Source organism: Loxodonta africana, chromosome 1, assembly GCF_030014295.1.
Source record: "Loxodonta africana isolate mLoxAfr1 chromosome 1, mLoxAfr1.hap2, whole genome shotgun sequence".
NCBI lineage: Eukaryota > Metazoa > Chordata > Mammalia > Proboscidea > Elephantidae > Loxodonta > Loxodonta africana.
The window spans coordinates 224560009-224584638 of record NC_087342.1 but is presented as its reverse complement, the minus strand read 5'-3'; the positions used below and the strand labels follow the sequence as shown (position 1 = coordinate 224584638).

Sequence of the window (24630 nt, the reverse complement as noted above, 5' to 3'; positions counted from 1 at the left end):
CCTTTCCTCTCCTAGCCCTGATAAAGGCTCAAGGGTAATCCTCACTGTCACACCAGCACCTAAAACCTCAAGGGAAGACCTATGGCTGGCCAGAGGAACAGCGAAAGGGTCTCTATTGTCCAAATAATGTGTGGTGTGGGATGGGTTGGGGTGGGTGGAGGGTTCCCATTTTTTCTCTCACTCTTCCCTCTTCACTCAGAAGGCTCAACTTGGAAAGAAGCCGGACTTTTTTGGCAGAGAGAAGAGGGACACTGGGATCTGGAGAGTGGGTGGGAATCCCAGCTACAGCTGCAGAAGAGGGTCGCCTGACCCTGTACCATAAACTAAACTCCTGGGCTCACCCTGGAACTGTGCTGGGTGAAACAGATCCAAAAGAGCACAGCAAAGGCTCTGAAAACTAAAATCCATGTCAACCACTACCCCACTCCTAAGTGGCATATGCAATGGGCACACCCAAGCAGCACACAGCGAATTCTTTGAAAACTGCACACTGGAACCACCACAAACAGAAGGTGCAAAGAAACTTGCATACTGCACCTAACCAGGTTTGCTGCCTGCTGATACAAAAATCTCCTCAACATTTCTCAGAGGATTTTAATGGAGTCTTACAACATAATATTCAGAATGTCCAGAATACAAATGAAACCTACTCTATACACCAAAATACACACTCTCTCTCTCTCTCACACACACACACACCAGAAAAATCCGCCCACAGCTGAAGGGAAAAAAAAAACACAAGCCAACTCTACGATGACCCAAACACACTGCCGTTGAGTCGGTTCCGTCTCATAGCGACCCTATAGGACAGAGTAGAACTCCCCACAGGGTTTCCAAGTAGTGCCTGGTGGATTTCAACTGCCGACCTTTTGGTTAGCAGCCGCAGCACTTAACCACTATGCCACCAGGTCTAAGATTATAGATGTTGAAATTATCCGACTTAAAAAGTTATAAGCATTCTCTACGAGATGAAGAACACTTTTGCAATAAATGCAAAGACAGAAGTTTTCAGCAGAGAAAGAAAAGCTATAAAAAAAAGCAAATGAAAACTTTACAACTGAAAAATACAACACGGAAAAGAAAAAAATAGTATGGTGGCTAAATATAAGAGCCAAATATTTTTAGTACACTTGTGACTTTATATATTTTAAAAAAAAGCAAAAGGTCATACTCATTATTTTTCCTTCAACATTATCTACAGGAGTTGAAAAATACGCACATTTTACCATACATATAAAAACCTAGATGTCCAGCAAGAGATTTAATAAGTTACTCTATAGTAAGAGATAAGTTAACATGATACAGATATTAATGTAAAAATATCAAAATGTGTAATATGTTAAATAACAAATATAAAATATTTGCAATAATCACAATTTTATAAATATAAGAATTCAGTGCAAAACAAGATCAGAAACAATGTTCAGGAAAATATCTGTTATGGCAACTATATAACACATCAGCCAGAGATAATTTTCTTAAAATCAAATGGAAAATATGCCCTACTATATATCTATTTTCCTATTCCACCTAGAATGGTCTTTTATTTTTTTCAAACCGTGATCTATCCAACCCACTAGATGAAAACTTTCCCAAGGTAGTTCCAGCCCAGTTAAAACAGAACAAAATGGAAAATAATGAAGTTCGCTGACCAATCTTGGGTGAAACTTTTGTTCCTATTATATTTATGTATGTGACCACTGGATCGTGATACAAATTATATTTCTTACTGTGGGCTATAGTAAAAATTTTTTGGAAAACATTGCTCTAGCCTACATTCATAAACAGAAGGCTATGTTAAAATTACTTAAAGGGAGAAGAAAACATTAAATTCCTTCTAGGTAACACTGCTTGCCAAAGGCTGAGTCTAAAGTGTAATGTTTTGCTCCTTTTTTTTTTTTTTTAAAGAAGTTAGCAAATACTTAGAGATGCAAAAGACACAGTATCATGAAACTGAGATTGTTCTCCTAGTTGTAATCAGAATAGAAAAAGGAACTAATTTTCACACCTCAAATCATATCCTGCCACCAGTGGCAAATGTGTATATATGTGGATATGTGGATAGGTGCCCTGGTGGCGCAATGGTTAAAGCGTTCAGCTGCTAAGCAAAAAGTGGGTGGTGTGAACCTACCCAGCAGCTCCACAGAAAAAAAGACACGGCAATCTGCTTCCATAAAGATTATTGCCTAGAAAACCCTATGTGGCAGTTCTACCCTGTCACATGAAGTCATTATGAATCAAAATTGACTGGACAGCATCTAACAACAACAGTAATAATATACACCTACTCCTCACTTATTCAGCACCTCGTTACCCGACATTACACATTTACAATAGTGAAAATCTATCTATTTTGCACATTAATGATGTACATATGGCAGTAATGAATGCCATTACTATAATGCTGGCTGTGATGCTTAAGGTTATGTGCCAACTTGGCTGTGCCATGATTCTTGGTGGTTTAGTAGTTATGTAATGATGTAATCTGGCAGTTATGTAAAATGATGTAGTCGTCCTCCATTTTCTGATCTCATGTGGCCATCCTTCATTTTCGCGTAATGCCAATCTTTGCATAACAACCTGGTCTTTGGAATGCAACCATGTCCATAAGTGAGGAGTGGGTGTGTGTATATATATATCTCCTTCCATTTTAGAAAACACTGAATACCATACTGTAAACCCTCAATAAATAGTAACCAATTTCAGTAACTTTTTTCCACACCCCCGATCCCTAAAATAGTTCCTTGCACATATTAGGTATTCAAATATATGATGATTTTACTTTGATAAAGTACATTGCTGGGTGCAAAAAGCAATTAAGTAAAAAATAAAAGTTACGTAAGAAACCAAATGCAAGCTAGCCAAACAAATTTATCCAGCTTCTTCATACCTAAATTCACTTGAATGCAGATGTATTTTGTGCAAAGTGAAATGCCAAAGCCATAGTTAAGCACATAAACTTCTCTTCATTTTTTTCCCCCAGAACTTCATTTTAAATAAGTTTTATAAACTTGTATCTATAATCCTATGCCAGTACGCATGGAAATAAAGAATATATTTCAATGCAGCAGAGTGTTTCACTCTGAAGTATTCCCCAATATCCCAAAGGATAAAGTATAATAAAATCATCATCCTTACATATTATTTTCAAATTTACTTTGAGAGTCAGTCACAAACATTCACAATATTCTTATCAAATAAATAAAAGTTTTATCATGGAGGTAAAATGAACCAAAAACAAAGAATTGGGAAATACAAAATTCAACGGATTAACAGTTGAAAACAAAGGTTACTTAGGCCAAATTGGGTCAATATTCATTGACTAGGTACTACACAGAGGCACAACACTAAGCCCTTCGGGAAACAAAAACCAATGCAAAGACTCTCACTTCGAATATCTACTATCTACTAAGGCAGAGAGGGTCCGGTCATAAAAATACAATTATTATAATACAGCAGATTCTCAGCATTCTGAGATTTGTCAGCTTTGACAACTAATTATCCCAAAGGTCTCTAAAATGTAATCACTGGCAATTTTGCAGAAACACTAATTTGCAGTGTGTACACTAAAAGGCTGGTGTCTGGGAAAACAATTTAACTATTAGGAAATTGCTATTCTCTCCTCACACTCTCATGTATTTTAATGGAATAATATACTAAAACCAAACCAAACCCATTGCTGTTGAGTCAGTTCTGACTCATAGTGACCCTAAGAGACAGAGGAGAACTGCTCCATAAAGTTTCCAAGTAGCACCTGGTAGTTCGAAGTGCTGACCTTCTGGTTATCAGCCGTAGCTCTGCAACACTACGTCATCAGGGTTTCCAATATACTAAAGTAGTATTTAAAAATCCGTGGATTCATGAGGACCTCGGACTTTGCCTCATGAAAACAAGAGCACATGGCATAATTTGGTGCCAAAATAGAAAGCGCTAGTGGAAAAGGTATTCATTCAGACAAATGAAATATCCACCCAGTTGGGAACAGCAGAGAAAAGGCTTAATAAGAAAACGCAGGTGACAGGCTGACTGGGAGAAGAGCACATTCCTGTTACAGTTGTCATTCTGCCCCCACACCATTTACATTTATAACACACTCGTCAATAACTCTCTCTTTACACATAGCGACTTTGCAGAAAGATGTGAGAAGTGGGTATTTCCTAACAGGAATGCATTAGAATTTCAACAGAAGCCTGTGCTTTCCTACTCAAGGATCACTGAGTTTTAAAACTAAACACATAAGATGGGAATATGAAATGTACAGCTTTGTGTAAGTAAATCTTCCCATTTTGTAGTGCCATGTAGATGCATTGTACAAAAGGCTTATTTATAAAAAATATATATATATACAGACTTACAAAAAAATATTAAATCCATAGCTAAAAAATCAGTGCCTAAATCCATCGAAGGCAAGCGAATTTGACAAGTTTTTGAAAGTAGAAAGTGATTCAAGCAAAACAGTTGTTTGAAGAGATTAACATAGTAAAAAGCAGGAGTATGAACTCAAAAAAAATCCTCAACTGGACCAATAAGCAACAGCATGATAAGAATGTGAAAGTTGTCAAGGATTTCATTTTACTTGGATCCACAATCAACATCCATGGAAGCAGCAGCCAAGAAATCAAACAACACATCACACTGAGCAAATCTGCTGCAAAAAGCCTCTTTGGCGTGGTAAAAAGAAAAGAGGTCATTATTTTCAGTAGTCTCACAAACATGTGAAGGCTGGATAATGAATAAGGAATACCAAAGATGAATTGATGCATCTGAACTATAGGGTCGGCAAAGAATACTGAATATACCATGGACTGCCAAAAGAACGAACAAATCTGTTTTGGAAGAAGTAGAGCCAGAATGCTCATCAGAAGTGAGGATGGCGAGACTTCATCTCACATACTTTGGACATATTATCAGGAAGTGCCAGTCCCTGGAGAAGGATATCACGCTTAGTAAAGTAGAAGATCTGTGAAAAAGAGGTAGACCCTCAAGGAAATGGATTGACACAATGGCTCCAACAACGGGCTCAAGCATAACGATGTGAGGACTGCACAGGACTGGGCAGTGTTTTGTTCCGTTCTATACAGGGTCGCTATGAGTCGGAACTGACTTGACGGCACTTAACAAACAACATGAACTACAGGGGCAAAGAGAAGAGTGAGAAGCCAATTAAAAACCGATTATAACAGGCCAAGGAGAAAGTGTTGTAGACGTGGAAAGAAGTATTGAGAAAACAAAGGAGAAGAGGGATATAAAACATATTTTGAAAAATTATTCACTGGATTTCATGACTGACAAGATGTGGAAGAAAGAGGCATGTAGGATAATTCCAAGTTTTCAAGTCTGAGTTATTTGGGAACATGATGATACTGTGGATTTAAAGAGTGAAGTCTACAAGCAAGAGGTTTATGAAGGAAAGTTAAGTTTAGATTTTGAGTGATAGCTGTATGATTCCAAGCATCCATGTATACAAAACATCTAGAACATACAGGACTGAGTCCAGAAAAGAAAAGCAAAGATACAGGTCATTCCTGAAGAGACAGTAGTTGAAGAGATAAAAGAAAAAAAATAATAGAAGAGATATTCAAAGACTAAACATCAGAAAGAATATGCAGAACAAGAACCTACTTGGCACAGGGTAAAAATCATTTGACAGAGGAGAGCAACAAATACAGGAGCTAAAAAAAGAGACAGGCAGCTGCATGATAAAGGAGAAAGCATTACTTCTCATCTCTATGGGACTTAGTCAATTATTCACTGTCACAACTGTTGTGTCACTTTTGTCTTCATAATGGTCCAATGAGATTGGCAATTATTATTCTCGTTTTATAAATGTAGGGTAAGTGACTTATCTAAATTCAAAACGGTAGTAAATTACAGAACCTCGTCACAAACCCATATACTCATAGATACTACTGGGTTTCCAAAAACAAAATTAAAAAATCCCACCAACCAGCAACCAATTAAACACACACACGCAAGTCGGCGAATAAGATGGAGGGTGATTATGAAGAGGTACCATTTAATAGCAACAGTCTAATACCAAGATTTCAGGCAAAACACAACAGATTACAAAGCTTTTCAGTCTACTGATCAAATAACATCTAAAGAAACTGCATTTAAATACGAATTTTAAGCAATCTTCAATAAGGCTTGAGGGTCATCAAATTCATAATAAGCTTCCTTTCTCTAAAAAGTTTAATTCGAATAATATTTAAACAAGCAGCCCTGGTAGTGCAACGGTTAAGCACTAAGCTGCTAACCAAAAGGTCAGCGGTTTGAGAAAGACCTAGTGATCTGCTCCCATAAAGATTACAACCTAGAACACCCTACGAAGCAGTTCTATTCTGTCACCAGGAGCAAACTGACTCAACAGCACCTTACAAAAACAATACTAAAACAGACCAACTGAACCTTTCCCCCAAAAAGCTAAGACACATAATATTTTTGGTTTAGGGAAAATATTGCAAAAGTAAACCAAAAACCAAACCAAACCCGTTGCCATCAAGTAAATTCTGACTCATACTGACCCTACCGAACAGAGGAGAACTGCCCCATAAGGTTTCCAAGGCTGCAAATCTTCACAGAAGTAGGCTGCCACATCCTTCTCCCATGGAGCAGCTGGTGGGTTTGAACCACTGACCCTTTTGGTTAGCAGCTGAGTGCTTAACAACCGCAACACCAGGATGCCATTACAAAAGTAATATGGCAATAAGTACTCACTGTGAAAAGTTCAACCTACTGAAAGCACTCATTCACTGTGCCCTATCCATTTATGACTCTCCTCAGAAACAACCACTGCTTAAAGGCTGCTGAGCTACTTCCAGAATTTTTTGAATTATGGTGTTGGCAAAGAATATCGTATATACCATGGACTGTGAGACGAACGAACAAGTACGTCTTGGAAGAAGTACAACCAGAACGCTCTTCAGAAGCGAGGATTCCGAGACTTTATCCTATGTACTTTGGACACATTATCAGGAGGGATCAGACCCTGGAGAAGGACATCATGCTTGGTAAAGGACAGGATCAGAGGAAGATTCTCAACAAGATCGACTGACACAGTGGCTGCAACAATGGGCTCAAGCACAACAATGACTGTTGAGAATGGTGCAGGATCAGGGAGTATTTTGTTTCAGTGGCATGTGGGGTCGCTATGAGTCAGAACTTACTTGAGGACACCTAGTAACAACTGAACTTTTGCAAGCTAAAATAACTAACAAAGTTACCATCCTTATTAAAATCAGTCACATGTAGAAATGAGAAGCATGCAAGACACGACAACTGAACTCTCCTACAAAGGCTATAAAGTGACTCGGGTCACTTTCTAAAGAGGACTAAGTTGCCAGAACACTACCTGCTAGCTAAGTAGGTGCTTTGGACAATACTCCCTCACCAAGGAACACTTTTTCTGTGGCGCCCTTTTCTACAAGCAGGTGATTAGCAGCACAGTACTATGGTCCTTATTCTGGCTCAGGCTAAGTATGAAAATGGTAATAATCTATTAAGAATCACCGATTTCTACTCCTTCCCCACCTCCAACACACATAAACACTACCAAAATCTCACTCCGAAAATCCATAATGAAGAAAGTAAGAACAATGAGCTGAGTCACAGGAATACACATTTGTTCTAACTGTGCCACTATGCACCTCTAAAAAGCTGTGATTCTGGTCAGGTTTCATCATCTTTGGGTCTTAAGTCCTCATTTATAAAATAAGCCTATTGAATAACGTAGCTAGCACAAGTCTTTCAGGACTAAAATTTCTAATTTTTGAAAATCAAGCTTAAGTATGGAAGTAAACAAGGAACCCAATAATAAATTAATAAACTTTAGTTATGCCTATAGTTAAAAATGCATAGCCTGATTTTAATGGTCTTCAGCTACCCTTTCCTAAAATCAAAGAAAAGACATGATGCTCAATGGAAGAAAGATATAAACACATATACACGCAAATATAAAAGTAACTCCTTTAGTTTCAATTTTCCCAAACAAGCTACCTTCCTTTAACTTCAGTTCTTTCTCATGTCTTTTGTACACAAAACAAAAAGATATGAATTTCACCTCCTCTTAATTTTAGAAGTACCAGTAACAGAACACCCAAAATGAGAAGAAGAAAATGCATTTATAAAGCTGCTTCCTAACGAATCTGTACAAACAGTATTACCCGGAGTTTTTCAAATAAATGAGTTCTATTTCTAATGATACAGTCCATAGATTCACAATTCCATGTTCACAATAAATTGGTTATTATACACAGGGCTATGGTAAAGAACTATGTGGCTAAGAGAGTAAATAAACTGTTGTGTATATGAGTGGGCTTAATGTTAAGAAATTCTCATAAAATGTTGTTAAATGGATACTAGTGATGGTTCACATGACGACCATAATGTCACTGAATTGTACATGTAAAAAATGTTTCTATATATGTGTATATACAAATATATGCACATCACAAATATATTAAAATTCAAATCCTTAATTTCATTCACAGATCATTCAATTTACTACTTAAGTTTTAATCAAATAAACAACATCTAGGTATATAAGCAGAATTTAAAACCAAGCATACTCCTTGCAAAGTTGCTTCGAAGTGTCCTTATACTCACAAATACAATGCAACAGGAAGAAGACAAAGCTTGATTTGTAAAAGGAAAAAAAAAAAAAGAGGAAGATAAAACATCCTGCAAAATTTTGCTCTAAGCCTGCTTCTCTGCTCTCTCACCATCACCTCCCTAGACAACTGCACCAGTACCACCTGCCATCCAAATGATTCTCACTCCTGGCAACCCCATGTGTGTCAGGGTAGAACTGTGCCCCATAGGGTTTTCAGTGGCTGTATTTCTCAGAAGCAGACTGCCAGGTCTTTCTTCCAAGGCACCTCCAGATGGACTTGAACCTTCGACCTTTTGGTTGGCAGCCAAGAGTGTTAACAGTCTGTACCACCCAGGAACCTCTAGACAATTGTAACCACTCCTACCTAAATCCTTATTTCTAGCCTAGCCTCTCCAAGTGCCTGACCCATATATCCAGCTGGGTATCTCTACCTTGATATTCCACCAAATATTCAAATAAAAATAACTGACATTCAAGATGTTCAAAACTAAAAACTACTGCATTAAACACAACAGTAGCAAAAATTGTGTTTGGGTCATTGAACTATGTGGGATTTTGATTCTCCTTCCATAGTGAGGATGTTACTTTTATTCTGGGTGAAAAAATTATTCCCTCACTCAACTGAACCCCTAAAATTATATTTCCTCTCAAGCTTCTTGCTCCTCCTGATTTGCCCATCTGAGTGACTGGTACCATACCATTATCCACCTAGTCACTCAAGCCAAAACCCTAGCCCCACCTTCTTCCTCTTATCTAGCTCCTTATTACTATAAACTGCTCTCGTGTTCATCTCTTCCTCTTCTATTATTATTACTCTAACTGAGCCCCTCATCTTCTCTACACTACTTTAACCCTCCTTCCCCCAATGTCCTCCCTTCATTTCATCCTGCCATGCCTCAGGAAGATGCTAATCATCTTTTTAAAGCACAAATTTCTAACTTGGGCTTTTATTTAAAACCCTTCGGAATCTCCATTTCCCTTTGATTAAAAACGAGAGCCAGTGGATGTTATACAAAGGCCCTTCATCAGAAGACCCTTGGCTAATTTGCCAATCACTCCTCCCAACCCCAACCACTACCCAAAGATGCTATCGCCTTGAAAATGCTCCTTACCCTTTGCATACAATGTATCCTCCTCTCATCTAGTATACCTTACAGTGTACACTGTATAGTGTACACACTGTGTACATCAACACTCTTCGTATCATAATACTCATCACATTACCTTTTCAGTGTTTATAGTAATTCACCCCCCACCCCTCCATGCATTAGAATAGAAATCCTCTGAGAAGAGAGATGCAGGTATCTAATTAAGGCTGCTACTCTCTAGAGGATGCCTGATAAAACGCAAATAAGCATAAATAACAAAGTTCAAACTAATAATTTTTTGCATTCTTTCCAACTACTAGGTGCTATTACTACATTAAAACTTTCACAATCTATTATCATATTCTTGCAATTTTCAAACTGCATGGTAATTAAAACCATGAAAAAACTGACAATTTTGAAGGATTAGAAAATAAAGGGGAGTACTCAGGATTATTTGGAATCACTAATTGCTATAGCTTAAGAAGCAAATGAATCAAAGTACTAACTGAGAAATTTTGTACAAGTCATGCTATTGCAGCCTCTGGCCAACCCTTTAGGAAGGACATCACCTACCATCCAACTCAGTTGGTCACATCTCACTTTTATAATTGCCACCAAGACAGAAATAGCCCTACAACAGAGGTTCTGTGTTATCTTTTGGAATGGAAACTTGATTTTGGAAAATTCTGACCATTAAGAGGAATTGCTATAAAAACTATTTTTGTGCTTAAAAAAAAAAAAAAACCAAAGTTGTTAATAATCCTTACGAAACCAGTTACTGACTTATTAAACACACACAAAAACTACTAAGGTAGAAGTCACTTAGGCAACAGCCGCGTATCATAGCAGAAGTCATTTTGTCTATTGCTATTCAAAGGTGTTGGTATCAACCCCGGGGCAAGATGGATAACTTGCCAACTAACAGCTCCTGGGCTTTTAACTGAGCCCTGGTGGTGCGCTGCCTAAGTGCTCCACTGCTGACTGAAAGGCTGACAGTTCAAACCCATCAGCCGCTCTGAGCAAGGAAAGACACGGCAGTCTGCTCCCATGCATATTACAGCCTCGGAGACGCTACAGGGCAGCTCTCGTCCGTCCTACAGGGTTGCTCTGAGTCGGAGTAAACTCAATGGTGACGGGCTGGGGCTTTTACTAAGTAAAGGAATATCAGCACTTTCAGGAGCCTTTCTCACTGCTTCAAGAAAACCATTTAAGCAACTACTTTTGTAGTGTTCCTCAACTTTAAATACTGCTTACAAAAGGTCATCTCACTCTCACTTATTCATTAAAGCCTTAAAAAAAAAAAAAAGGTTAACTGAATTACTAACTTTAGTAATTTTTTAAAAAAGATTCTCTAAGACATACGTACTTATCACTATAGTAAGTCTTGGTTCTTTGTCCTAATTAGCAAGGTTTTATTTTATTGTTTTCATTTAGTGAGCTGGTGTAGTTACACATCAGTATTTTAATCCAGAATTGAAAACATGATCGCAAATGATTTTCAAATTAAAATAATCATGTCATTAAAAAGAGAAATGGGAAGGAATTGGCCAAACTTTTAAAAATGTGGTCCCTTTCACTGCATTTTTTTAATCAAGTTTTCCAGCAGGAATGCACTCTGCAATTAATACGAAAACGGCTTTGACTAGATAAAATGTCACTAAGTCAAGAAAAATAAGAAATATGCAACCAAAACACACCACCACACAAAACTAATGTAAATTCCATTAGAGAAGAGACTTTTGGGGGGGGGGGTGTGGGGAGTGGAAAAGAGGTCTGTTTTGTACGCTGTTGACTCTCTAGAGCCTAAAATAATGCCTGTACAAGGTAGGTGCTCAAAATTTTTTGAGTGTTTTCACTGGGAAGCATTTCAGGTTGTTTTACATTTTCTTTTCTTATGTTAAAACAAGCTTTATAGTGTTTCTATATAGTCTATTCTTCTGCTCAGTTATAACTATGATTTACAAGTAGAATGCTCCCATTCAAACTGACAGGTTTCAGAGTTTGCAGCAAGAATCAGCGAACTATGGCCCATCACCTGTCTTTACACGGATCCTCAAACTAAGGATGGTTTTTATATTTTAAAAGACAAAGAATATGTGAGAGAGCTTAAATGGCCCACAAAGCCAAAAATATTTGCCGTTGGGCTCTCTACAGAAAAAGTTTGAGGATCCTGCTCTGGAGAGTCCACTCACAAGAGAAAGTTCGTTTCCTGAATACATACTTTCTCTCAACTATGAACTGAACCTGTGGTGTTTATTGGAAATAGATCTTTCACTGTAAGACCTTCTCCACATCTAAGCCTCTGAATTTTGGAATGTTATTTGAGCTGAAGAACATAAGTAAATATATATTTTTTAATCAGAGCATAAGTGTAATGTTATGACCCTGAACCTAAGTAAAGGAGGATTACGGTGAATTATCCTTTAATGTTTACATACTAAAAAGAAAGAAAGAAAAAAAAAAAAAAAAACAAGAATGGGGGGGAACCCAAAAATGGAATGTAAATAAAAGAAAGTGAATCCAAATTTTATTTCAAATAAATAGCACAACCACATTGTTATTGTTGTGTACCACTGACTCAATTCCAACTCATAGCGACCCTATACAAGAGCAGAACTGCTCCATAGGGTTTTCTAAGCTGTATTCTCTATGGAGCAGATTACCAGGTCTCTTCTCATGCAGAGCCACTGGCGGGATCAAACCACCAACCTTTCAGGTGGCAGCCAAGTGCTTAACCACTACACCACCAGGGCTCCTTATAACCACATTAAGGGTGAGAAAAACTAACCAAAGGGGGAAAAAACTAACCAAGTAATATATATGAACACGGTATTTTTTATGTATTCAGACTAAACAAAGCTAAAAACAAATACTAAACTCTAGTGAGCACGTTTGTTTTTCAAACACGGTTAGCAATTCTGAAACTACTTTCCGTGTATTTTAGGATTGAGCAAATAAGAAATATATTGTTGATAAGAGAAGCCAACTTTCTTGCTGTCAGAGAAAAGAACTACAGATTTGGAAAATGGAACGGCCAATATGACCCTACAGTGTTGGATTGGAATTGGAGCTATCACAATGAGTTCCTGGCTTTTTAGGTGGGTAGACAGACATATACACATGCATGATCACACATACATGTATTTTCTAGCTCTGCTGACAGCTTAGAAGCAATGATACCCCAAGCAGCAAGACACACAACTAGCATCCAGACGCTGGTTTCTAAATACCACTGTCCACTAAACGCAACTAGGGCTCCTTGGAGAAATGGCCGATTCGGGGCTAGGAAGGGAATGCCTTATTATGCCAAAAAGTAAGGAACACTCAAAAAAGGATGGACATGTAACAAAAGAACACAGGAGCCAGGCTGAGACAATCTGAGCATAAAAATAACTCAATGATTAAAAAAGAATCCATATACATAAAACCAAAAAAACCCAAACCCAGTGCTGTCGAGTCAATTCCAGCTCACAGCGACCCTGCAGGACAGAATAGAACTGCCCCATAGAGTTTCCAAGGAGCGCCTGGCAGATTCAAACTGCCGACCCTTTGGTTAGCAGCTGCAGCACTTAACCACTACGCCACCTGGGTTTCCTCCATATACATACACATATACATATATATGAAAAAAAGTTTTTTTCTTACGGCAGAATGCCAACTGATAAAAATGACAGAATTAGAAAATCATCATTTGATTCAGGCAAGAACATCAATGGATGCTAAAACACATGAGTAAGTAAAAGTTTGATGAGAACAAAGTATTTACAGTTTCAAAATATGTCCCCCAAAGATACCTGCTAATTAAAGGGAAAAATTTACAGTGGAGTAACTTTACAGTGGAGAAACCCTGCAGATAAAGGGTTAATAAAATTAATATCCCCATTAATGGGCTAAATGGACGTCAGGTGCATCACTTCTGGGATATTCCTGTCAAAAATGCATAACCTGAACCTAACCATGAAGGATGGCAGACACGTCTATATTGAGGGAATTCTAAAAACTGGTTTGTTATAATCAAGCATCATCGAAGGTCACGAAGGACATGGAAAGACTAACAAATTGTTCTAGATTAAAGGAGACTAAACAGAAAAGTGAAATACAAGGTGTGACGTGGAATTTACTCTTTCTATGAAGGACATTACTGGTATGATGGGTGAAATTTGAATAGGTCTGTAGGCAACAATATGATATCAATGTTAATTTTCTGATTTTGATAATTGTACTATAAATGTGCTAGAAAATATCCTTGTTTTAGAAAACGCACATAATTTGCCAGGGGTAACAGACAGGATGATCACAACTCACCCTCAAAAAGTTTGTGTGTGTATGGGTAGTGGAGTGAGAATAAGAAAGCACATGTGGTTATCATGAGGCTGTAGCGTCCAGATGAAGTATACACAAGAATTCTTTGTTATTCTTACACTTTTCTGTAAATCTGAAGTTGTAAAATTAAAAAGTTGAAATGAATTTAAAAAAAATTTATCTTTGGGCATTATAACAGTAAAAAAGAATAACGAAAACTTGAGTGATGGTTTTTCTTCACAAAGAAGGGTAATAAAACATCTGCACCAGGGATCGAGAGGCCTGGGCCCTTATAGCCCCTCCCTGCTCGAATACTTAAAAAGCTCCATTTCCTCGGGAAAATCACAACAGTGCACCTCAACGCCCTCAACTCAACGGCCTCAACGCCCTCACTTGTGAAATGGGGAAAGCACCTATCAACTGAAACAGTATGTTGGCTGGGGAAAAAACGGACAGCGTATAAAACACTACTACAAAGTGGCTCACTTTTAACAGATGTTTGGTAAATACAATTATTTCCAACATAGATAAACCAGGCATTTTTCCATCATAGGAAGCAGCTGCCATAGAAACTAGAGTAGATATTTGCTATCCTGGATATTCTGGTTTGTGAAAATTTTGATTTATTCAACAGTTCATCTGAAGGGGAAAATATTCAGAAAAAAAATTCCTTTACTCCACAGGATTTTATCCATATGCTTCAAATATCTCAATAAATTCAAACACCTATGTGTTTTGTTTTGTTTTTTTAAACCATAAAACTTTATGGATGGTATCAAAAACATTACTATATTAAAGAAAACCATTATCTAATACTTGGTCAACTGCTGAGAAACTATGACCCAGTACTGCTATATGGAGTTACTTTATATCATCATTTCCCAAGTTCCACACACTAAAGTATATGAACCTAACTGTTCCATCCTTCATGCTAAAGCTACTCAAATGAGCGATAAGCTCAGAAAATCAGTGTTAGAAGAAAGAGATACACCAATTTTTTTCATGTACATCAAGAAAATGTTTTGAAAACAGAAGTACTTATTTCAAATTACACATGAATTCTTCGAAAATCATAAAGCTTTCATCATCTCTCAACAAAAGTCTTTTATCATTTGCATGCAGAAACTAATTATACCTCATAAGCTAAAGAAAACTTCCTTAAAACTGTATTTTATAATATTGTTATGATTTCAAATACCAAACAGATTTTTTTAATGTGATAGACAATTTAGTACAATATAAAACTTAATGTAGCTAGTCTTATTTTCCCGTTGTTGGAAAAATACAATCATATTCTTGTTTAATAAATCTATCTGCTCAGTCTCTATTTTGAGTAACAGACAAGCAATCTGGACATTGAGGCAAAATGCTCAGAATTGGCCAGACAGGGCTGAGCCTATGAAGAAGTGGTGCAATGACCCCAGTCCCTGCAAAGCAGCAACCCAGAGTCAGGTATGCCTGCCTAGCCTTGCTGGCTCTGTGGCAAGTTCACAACACACAAAACCGATGAAGCAAAAGAAAAAGCATCACAAGAACATAAGCGCCGAGAAGATACGTTCTTTGCTTGTCTGGTTTACCACTACATCCCAGCAGACAGAAAACTGCTTGGCACATGATAAGCATTCATTAAGTACTGGTTAAATGAATGAAAAGAATAAAATCCCATGCCATCAAATCAACCTATACAAATTCTATTAAGCTGCATCATCATTTTATAAATGAATCTGGCATACGTTAACTTAAAAGTCATAACTTCTTTAAAACAACATGAACAAATCTATTCTCATTCTGATAGATGTGGTAATGTCCAAGTCCTTAAAATACTTCCTGACCCAGAGTAGGTACGGTAATATATTTACATACTCTTCTCTAAGTTTAAAACACGGTTGGGTCAGAAACTCTTACATAAAACAGAATTGGACAAAATAAATAAATAAAACCAAAATCAGAAAGAGCAAATTAGTTAACTTTACCATCAAACTTGAGATAGAATTTATTCAGATAAGAAATTACAGGCTATAGAAACATTTTTCATCGCCATTTAGTTCTCATAACTAACAGTATCTCTACCACAATCAGCTCCTCTATAATTAGAAAATCAACATTTTGATTTAGTCTTCTTTTGTTTCTCCATTCCTACACATTTGTCAACAATTCGTCATCTTAATAGTTTGAAGACCTTTCTCAAAACATGAGATTATTTTATTTCCAACCATCATTAAGAGGTTTGCAATTAACTCATATTAAATAGGTAGTTATATTTCTTTGATAAAAAATACAATTATATAACGTAGAAAGCAAGTAAATATAACAAGAGTATATACATAGTTTATCATTACTGTTAAGTGTAATAACTTTCCTTTTCACTTAACCCATTTTTTGTGAAGAAATTCAACTTATTCCCTACGTGTTCTCATTAAGATTACTCATACATTCCAAGTGACAAGCTCTATTCTGCTTCCCGCGCACTGCACATATCATCAATGCATCATTTCTGTACCAATTCTAACCTAACATTTTCCAAAAGGCCTGCCTTATGTGGGTTATAATCATCTTACTATGCTTCTTGTGTCCATGCTGCTGGAAAAGCAGTCTGTACAAGCAGGAGTAGAAGGCACAATCCTGAGAGAGAGGAGTAGAGAAAGATGTTGAGAAAACAAAACCAGATAAAGAGAGCTCACTTATGAGTTCAGGAGCTCAGCATGTGTTCAAGGTCATGGTTGATAACATTCTCTCATACCATTAGGAATTAGAAGTTGTCCAATAACAGCAAAACTGGCCCTAGAAAAAGATTATTTTCCGAAGTTGCACATACAAACAGTAGTAATGCTACTAATGCTAAGCCAATTATGTTGTTGTGTGCCATCGAGTCAATTCCAACTGACAGAGACCCTACATAGAACAGAGTAGAACTGTCCCATAGAGCTTCCTAGGCTGTAATCTTCACAGGAGCAGACTGCCAGGCTTTTTCTCCCAAGAAGCCACTGGTGGGTTAGAATTGCTGCTCTTTTGGTTAGCAGCCGAGCGCTTTTCCATTGTGCCACCAGGGCCAACTCTATCCTTTCTAAAAAAAGGAGCAAGTGATCATAAAAAAATAACTATTTGGGAGGCTGAGGGTAAATACAGAAGTCCTCCAAATTTTAAATCAAAATTACTATAACAAATGTAATGTCAGTTTAGAATAAAATGGTTAAGTTATATCACATGGATTTCAATCTTGCCAATTATATATATATATTTAACCTTGAATGATTAAGACTAAAACACTGTCAAATCTTGCAGAGTCCCAAAAATCATTATCATCAATCTCAGTTATCCTTGTATAAGTTATAAACTGGAAAACAATAAAGCAAAAAAAAAAGGATTTGAAAATAGCAGAGAGCGTTAACTATACAACATAAAACTCAGAATGGACTCAACCTAACTGGAGCCTTCAATGGAATAACCCACCACCTGCCTCCCACGCACTCAGAAGTAAAAATAAAAAACACACCAGTTTTGATTAAAAACTTTCCATCTAATTTCCTATACCCTTAAAAAAAAATTTTTTTTTTATTAGAGAGCCATAAACTGGCCTTCAAGATAATACTTATACATACTTAATCCTCTAAAATTTAACTTTGTATTAAAATTTGTCCTAGAATCTTCCAACTACCAGGGAACCAAAATATAATTCTGATTAAGTCATTTACAGAGAAGAAAAACCAAATGTACAGAAATGTTAATGACCTAGGCCAAAGTCATCCAGCTACCTAGTATATCCATTCATTCCTTCAAGAAATCTTTATTTAGCATATACCATGTGTTAAGGTGGAGTCCTGGTGGTGAAGTGGTTAAGAGCTCATTTTGCTAACCAAAAGGTCTGCAATTTGCATCTACCAGCCGCTCCTTGGAAACCCTACAGGGCAATTCTACTCTGTCCTATAGGGCTGCTAGGAGTCAGAATCGACTCAAAGACAATGGGTTTAGTCTGGGGTTTTTGCTTTTTTTTAATGTGTTAGGGTACTCTTCTATGTACCCAGGATAAGAAGCAATGAAAATTAAAGGTCACTAACTTTTTTTTTTTTTTAACCTTATAGGGTCGCTACGAGTCAGAATCTACTCAACGGCACTGTGTTTGGTTTGGTTTTTTTAACCTTATGGAGCTTATAGTCTGGTGGAAGATACTACTGCTAACTACTTAAAATTGTAGTAATCACTAGGAGAGACAATAAAGTGAGTTTTAAGACAGTTTAACAGTGGACCTAATCAGTGGTTCTCAACCAGGGTCAACTATGCCCCCCCAGGGGCATGTGGCAATATCCAGAGGCATTTTTGGTTGTCACAATCGGGGAAGGTGCTACTGGCATCCAGTGGGTTGAGGCCAGGGATGCTGCTGAACATTCTACAATGCACGGGACAGACTCCTGCAGCAAATGATTACACAGCCCGAAATATCGATAGTAGCAACTGAGGTTGAGAACCTCTGACTGAAACCATGGGGCTGGCAAAGGCTTTCTTCCTTTGTAACTCTAAACATACTGTATCTTTAAATGATTTTTACAAGGTAGAAACAAAAAAGATTGTCTGTTTGACACAATTAGGCAGAACCTCCAATGAAGAATGAAGACAGGAAGAGAAAGAGAGAGGCAGATTCCCTGGTGGATGAAAATGAAAGAAAAATGTGACACTTTAAAGCTGCTTTACATAAACTCCCTTCCTGACCCACAGACACAGAGAAAACAATCAAACTAAGAACAAATGTCACATGCCTTTACTACTCTATCTTTCCTCTCTTCTCTTTACTACTAGATATTGCTTACTCATAAGATATTGCTTGGAAGCTTATTATAATACGTCCTGTAGTTAGACAAAATGCACGCTCTGAATATAAAATTGGAATTGGGGGCAATGGGATTTCACTTGTGGTAAGAAAGACAAGGAAAATGTACTGGATATCAACCTAACTCAGGAAAGCCGGCAGCCTCGTACAGGTAAGAGTAAGCTATCTAACTAACCAAAGGGTTCTAAAGACAACAGTGAGGATTTAGGTGTCCTAAGGATGATTAAAGGTACTACCATCCTCTCAGAATTTATAAACCAAGGTAAACAAAAAAATTAAATTGAAAGTATTTTTCTGACACATCTCATATCTACATAACTGGCCCTACATCTTCCCACTAGGCCTGTTCAAAACAACCAGAGAAATGACCAGGCTGGGAATGGGAGGCCTACAGTAACGCAACTAGTTACACAAAGAATCTAAAAATTTTGATCACTGAGTGGTATCTGAGTATGTTAAAGATTTACTGTTAACTTTTTAAAGTATGAAAAGAGTGATTATGTTTTCTAAAAAGTCCTTAAAAATTCAAGGAAGAAGAATTTAACATGCATGTAAAGCTCACATCCTCTAATTGCTTTATAGTCTAAGCATAAATAATGCGTAACAGGTTCTTATATTTTTCATACAGTACTTTAGGAGTTCCTGAATTACCAAGGCCCTCTCTACAAACTTTACTTTTCTTAAGGGAAGGGTCATGCATTGCTATCCTCCTTTTTCACTCTTACAGGGGAAAAAAAAAAAAAAAATCTATCAGAATGAGCTCCATATAGTGGTCATTCTTAGGTACAGAGCATAGAGATGCAGCTCACTTCAACTGCTGAACGCCAGCAACGATAATACTTTGTAAAGACAGTTCTATACAGTTAACTGCTCAGCTCAAGCGAATTCTTAGGGAGTCTTATATTCCAACCTGGACAAAACTTCATGATTTCAGGACTGAAGATACTGGTCATGGGATTAACTCATCAGACTGACAGTTTCACAGAAAACTGGCATAGTGGGCATATTTAAATATCAGTTGAGTCTCAATCTCATTTAATTCATGATGATTTAAGAGAAATTTACCACAATACCTGAACGTCTAAAAGATCTTCTGACACAGTAATTTTTAACTTAGGAGTGGAAGGTCACAGAACTTCTTTGAGAAATCAGGACTGGGGGAAGGGGATGACCTCTCATTCATGTCCTGCACAGGGTTGGAGATTTTCACAGACCAAAACTCACCCATGGTTTCCAGTTTAAGAACCTATATTCTCAACGTAAAAATCTCTGGCATGTTCCTTTTTCAAGCCAGTGTTCGTTATTAAATTTTAAAAAATGGGAGTGGGGGGCTAATCTTTTTAAAAACCTAAGAATTAGCAAGCCACAAAAGCTGAACAATTTATATTTTAAATGTTTCAATGTGAAATATCAAAATACCTTGTTGACAAACATCATACAGTGATAATGCTTAAAGTGAAATTTTTATGCCTTATAAATCAAATCAACAGAACTTCTTGACATTTCAATGCTTCAAAGATAACTCTGAATTTTTTAAAAGGAGTTCTGATGGGCTCAGCCCAAGGATAAATGTCTTTAAAAGTCACTCACTGTAAGTAAACATTCTAAAACATTGTCTTCTCCTACTCCTGTAACTCAGATTCCTTTTTCACTTTGCAGTACACAACTTAACATGAAAATATTCACAGTGAACTAGTTCCCACTATATGCTTACTTGCAACAAAATTTTTACAATATCAAGTATTATACAAAGTCACAGAAACTACATTCAAAAATCAAAAAAGCCTAACAAGATTATGTTTTGTGTTTAAACCAAAAAACAATTTATATTCTTTTGAATGTTCATCAAATGTATATCCCTTCCTCAATTCTGTGACCATTACTACTCCTATTTTAATCTAACTCCACTTTAAAATGGGTGATGTTAAAGCACATTAATAAACAAGAGAGTTAAAAGATTTTAAAGTTCTTTGAAATCCCTAGGGACAAATGAGAGAGTGCTACACAGACTAAAAAAAGGAGTATTACCACAAATGTAAAGTTTCTGTGAAGATGAAATGAGAACAGAGGTGAAACACCTAGCTAGGCATGTAAATATTAGATTAGGCCCTTATCGTTACTATCAGTACTAAAATGAAAAACTGAGTGACATTCTTTACCACTATGCCTGGTCACCAACCATAGCGTGCTAACCACCTGTTTACATCTAATGCCTGAGGGCTCCAGTTTGTAAACCAGCCCAAGGTGTGGGGGGAGGGGGAGAACACATACTGGGAACCCCCTAGACAAAGACAGACACATTGATTAAAAAAAGTGGGGAGGTGTGTGGCTTAAATCTAATAAACGCAATGGAAGTCAGAAAAAGGATATTTTTAATAACTTAAAAACTTGTAACAATAATTTTATATTAGTGCTTGGTATATAACAAACAAAAAGGCAACACAAAGCTGTTTCTTCCTGCACAGTTGTGAAACTATTAACAATTGGAAAATACAGTGCACTTAAAAGCATTTGTATCCCGAATTTAAGCACTGCAGTACCGTGTAGTGGAAACATTTTATAAATAGAGATAACTGCCCCACATTATCAGCTATAAATTTCTGAGTAAAATGGAAAGATTCCCAGGTCTACTGCTCTAATCCTTTATCAAGAAGTTGTAAAAAATCAAATAAAATTTAGTGCTCAAAAAGATAACCCTTTACAAAGCCATGTTTTTATACCTTGTGTCCTCATTGCTCTATTATGGAGCACCCAATGCACATGTTATCTTTTAGCCTCTTTGCTAAACTTCCCAAGTGCTAATTGTTTAAAAAAAAAAAAATTAGAAACAAATAAGAGAAAGTTGTTTACACGGCTTTAAAAAATATTCCTCTATTATGATTATCATAGGAATCCGTGTGATACTTCAGGAAGTAAATATTTGCAATGTGACTTAACCATCCTACTTTGCATGAAGTATCATGTCCACATCAAAAGTTCATAAAACTGTTACTAATTTAGTTAATACCGCATTTAAGTAATTTTTACCTCAGGCTTACAGGTAAGGGTAAATCATTTTGGCTGTGCAACATGTACTTATTTACTACATCTTAATATTTGCATTAAGATCACTTTAAGTCGGAGTTTTAAAAAAAAAAATTGAGTTTCTTGAAACTCATCTTCCTTCAGACTAGTATATCCAACTACGGAAAACTGGGCATCTGATTTGTTTCCCCCACACCTAGGCTTGGATTTGATCCGTGTACGAATGCGCCCGTGGGAGATGATTCCCGCCAGCATCGCCTTTCTCTAGATTTCTGAGAGGCACAGACTTCTCCCTACTATGTGTCTTTACGCCGGGATGCATGGAACGAGGGGGGAGCAGGCAGAGAACAAATCTCAGAAGAAGCCACCTCGCCTCCCTACCACCAGCATCCTCGTAGCTCGCTTAGTCCCTGCTTGGCAAGTTCCCCGGCCAACACCATCTCAGTCATAAACACTGCGTGTAACGTGGCCACAGATCGCCACCCCTGCAGCTCCTCTTCTCCACCCCCGTCCCCAGTACGTGCCCGCCTCATTCAGGACCCCGGAAGGTCTGCCGAGCGAGCCGGGCGTCCCCTTGAAATCTCGGGGGCCCAGGGAAAGGTGGGCGGGCCGGGCCTGGGCGACGTGCCCGGGGAGCTCCGCGGGAGTCTCCGGGGGAGGACCGGCCGGGCCTTCCCTCCACTCCCTCCGCCGCAGCCTCTCCATAGGGCGCCGGGCGGCCCTCCCCACCCCTCCTCCCGGGCCCGGGGGAGGGCCCCGGAGAGCAGCACCCCTCCCCCACGGCCGCCGGGGCCGCCAAGCACCCCACCCTGGGGAAGGCCCGCCGCCCGCGCCCACCCTCCTCGCGCTGGCCTGCTCCCAGCTGGGGCTGCGTGGGCAGCAGCGGGCGCCTGCGATACCAACCTCGCTGTTGAAGGTCTTCACGGCCTCCATGTTGTCGGTGCGGAGGCCCCGAGCCCGGCGGCGGAAGAGGCGGCGGCCACTACACTGGGTGGGGAGAGCGCAGCGGGGGCGGCGGCGTGGCCGTGGGAAGGGGCGCCGACGGGCGGGCGCTGCGACCCCGGGCCGGGGACGCAGTGAGGGACGGGCGGGGAAGGGCTCCCTCAGGGGCAGCGAGGGCCCGGCATGGCCGCTGGGGCGGGGAGAGCTCCGGTCTGGGGACAGGCGCTGCCGGGGCGGGTCGGCGACAGGCGGGCGGGGGAGGGGCTCGGCCGCGGCGCCTCTCTTCTCCTCCCTGCTCGGGCTCGGTTCTCCACCCTCTAACCCCGGTCCCTACGCTCTCCACCCCCTGCTTCCTCTTCCTCCAACAGGCTCCTGTTTCACCTCCCCGCCACTCGGGCCGCAGGAACCAGCAGCGCAGGGCGAAGACACAGGAGGAAGAGCTGGCAGCAGCGGCTGCGGCATCCAATATGGCGGCCACGAGTCGGGCCGCGCAGCTCGGAGCTCGGCAGCGCCCGCCAGCGCGCCCCCTGGCGACCGGACCGCGCGGGCCCGGCGGCCGCGCGGAAACCATCGACGCGAACGCGGGCCAGAGCGTCGCGCCCCGACAACCCGCTTCCCCCGGCTGTGGGTGTCGCGCGCCCTCCGGCGCCAGCGGAAGCGAGCCCGTGCGCGGCGCTGCGGGCCGACGAACTGCGAACGCGCCGGAAACGCCTCGTCTGGTCCTAGGAGGCGTCCCCGGAATGCCTCAGAGGAAACACTGAGTGTCCCACAGCGTGGGAAGTTTAGGAAACGACCCGGTCCTGCTCTCCGTTGTTTCCGTGTGGATTGGCTCCTTCGCTTGAGCTTGGTTTCGGTGTTTTTCAGAACGTGACAGGGCAGTGGCCTAAACCTTAGCCCAAAGAAGTTTCTAGTCACCCACTTAATTTCGTACCAGTGTGCCCAAACGTTTTAATAGGTGGCGTAAGGTGGAAACGTTGGAACAACAGCGCGGGATCCGGTGGGGGCAGGGCCGAGGGCCGCGCGCCTGCAGCGGCTCGAGCGCAGGAAACGCTGCGCAGCGCCCCGGGAGATCACAGACAATGAGGGCGTGTGTCTGCGGGCGGGAACGGGTCCCCTGATGCAGGAGAGCTGTGTGAGGGAAAGGGACGCCTTCTTTTAGGGAAAACGATTTATTACAAAGGAATTTCGATTGTATGGAGTAAGAGGGCAAATACAGCATTTCTAGACGTGAGAAGAGAGGCTACTGGCAAAACGCCTTCTCTCACTTCTGTAATGCAAACTCACAATACCAATTTTAAGAGCCTACGTTTATTGAAATTAAAATGTAGGGGTAGATCGACTCCCAGACACTGCTGTCCACTTGCTGAAACTCGTTTTTCAGCAATAACGCATCCCAAGTTCACTCAGATGGGAGGGAGGAAAATTATGTCAGAATTTTCCTCTGGGGGATTGATGGAGTCAAGGTGCTTCCGTAAGAGCCAGGCCAGAACCATACTTCTTAGTTGGTTTCAAGTGGATTCCGAATCCTCACTACCTCGTGTGTGCAGGGTAGAACTGCTCCATGGGGTTTTCAAGACTGACCTTTCAGAAGCATCACCAAGCCTGTCTTCCAAGGCACCTTGAGGTGGGTTCAAACTACCGACCTTTTGGGTAGTAGCCGAGCACTTCACTGTTTGTACCACCCAAGTAAACAGTTTAGAGTCTTGGAATTTACTTCATGGACAGTTTTTAATGTGAGAGCTGGTGACTTAGAAGGTAAAAAGGATAACTGTTTCATTAGTAAGAGCTTAAATTTCTACCTTGAAAGTCTCTCAGCTGCTATCACGGAGTTTTCCATCTCC

General features: G+C 39.5%; 1 protein-coding gene across 4 annotated transcripts in view; it reads right to left on the bottom strand.

Annotated features, from left to right (window-relative positions):
• SCAF8 (SR-related CTD associated factor 8) overlaps positions 1-23266 on the bottom strand; it is a 95700-nt gene extending 72434 nt beyond the window's left edge. The window contains exons 1-2 of one of the 4 annotated variants that reach the window (XM_064292571.1): positions 23122-23266; positions 22751-22884 (exon numbers count right to left, since the gene is read on the bottom strand). In XM_064292571.1, coding sequence (XP_064148641.1) covers positions 22751-22884; positions 23122-23251 — 264 coding nt within the window. In that variant the 5' untranslated portion in view covers positions 23252-23266. Of the gene's footprint in view, positions 1-16559; positions 22504-22750; positions 22897-23121 lie in introns of those variants that run through there. The other 3 variants (XM_003403954.4, XM_064292555.1, XM_064292563.1) reach the window with 3 other exon arrangements.
• Positions 23267-24630: the final 1364 nt, after the last annotated feature.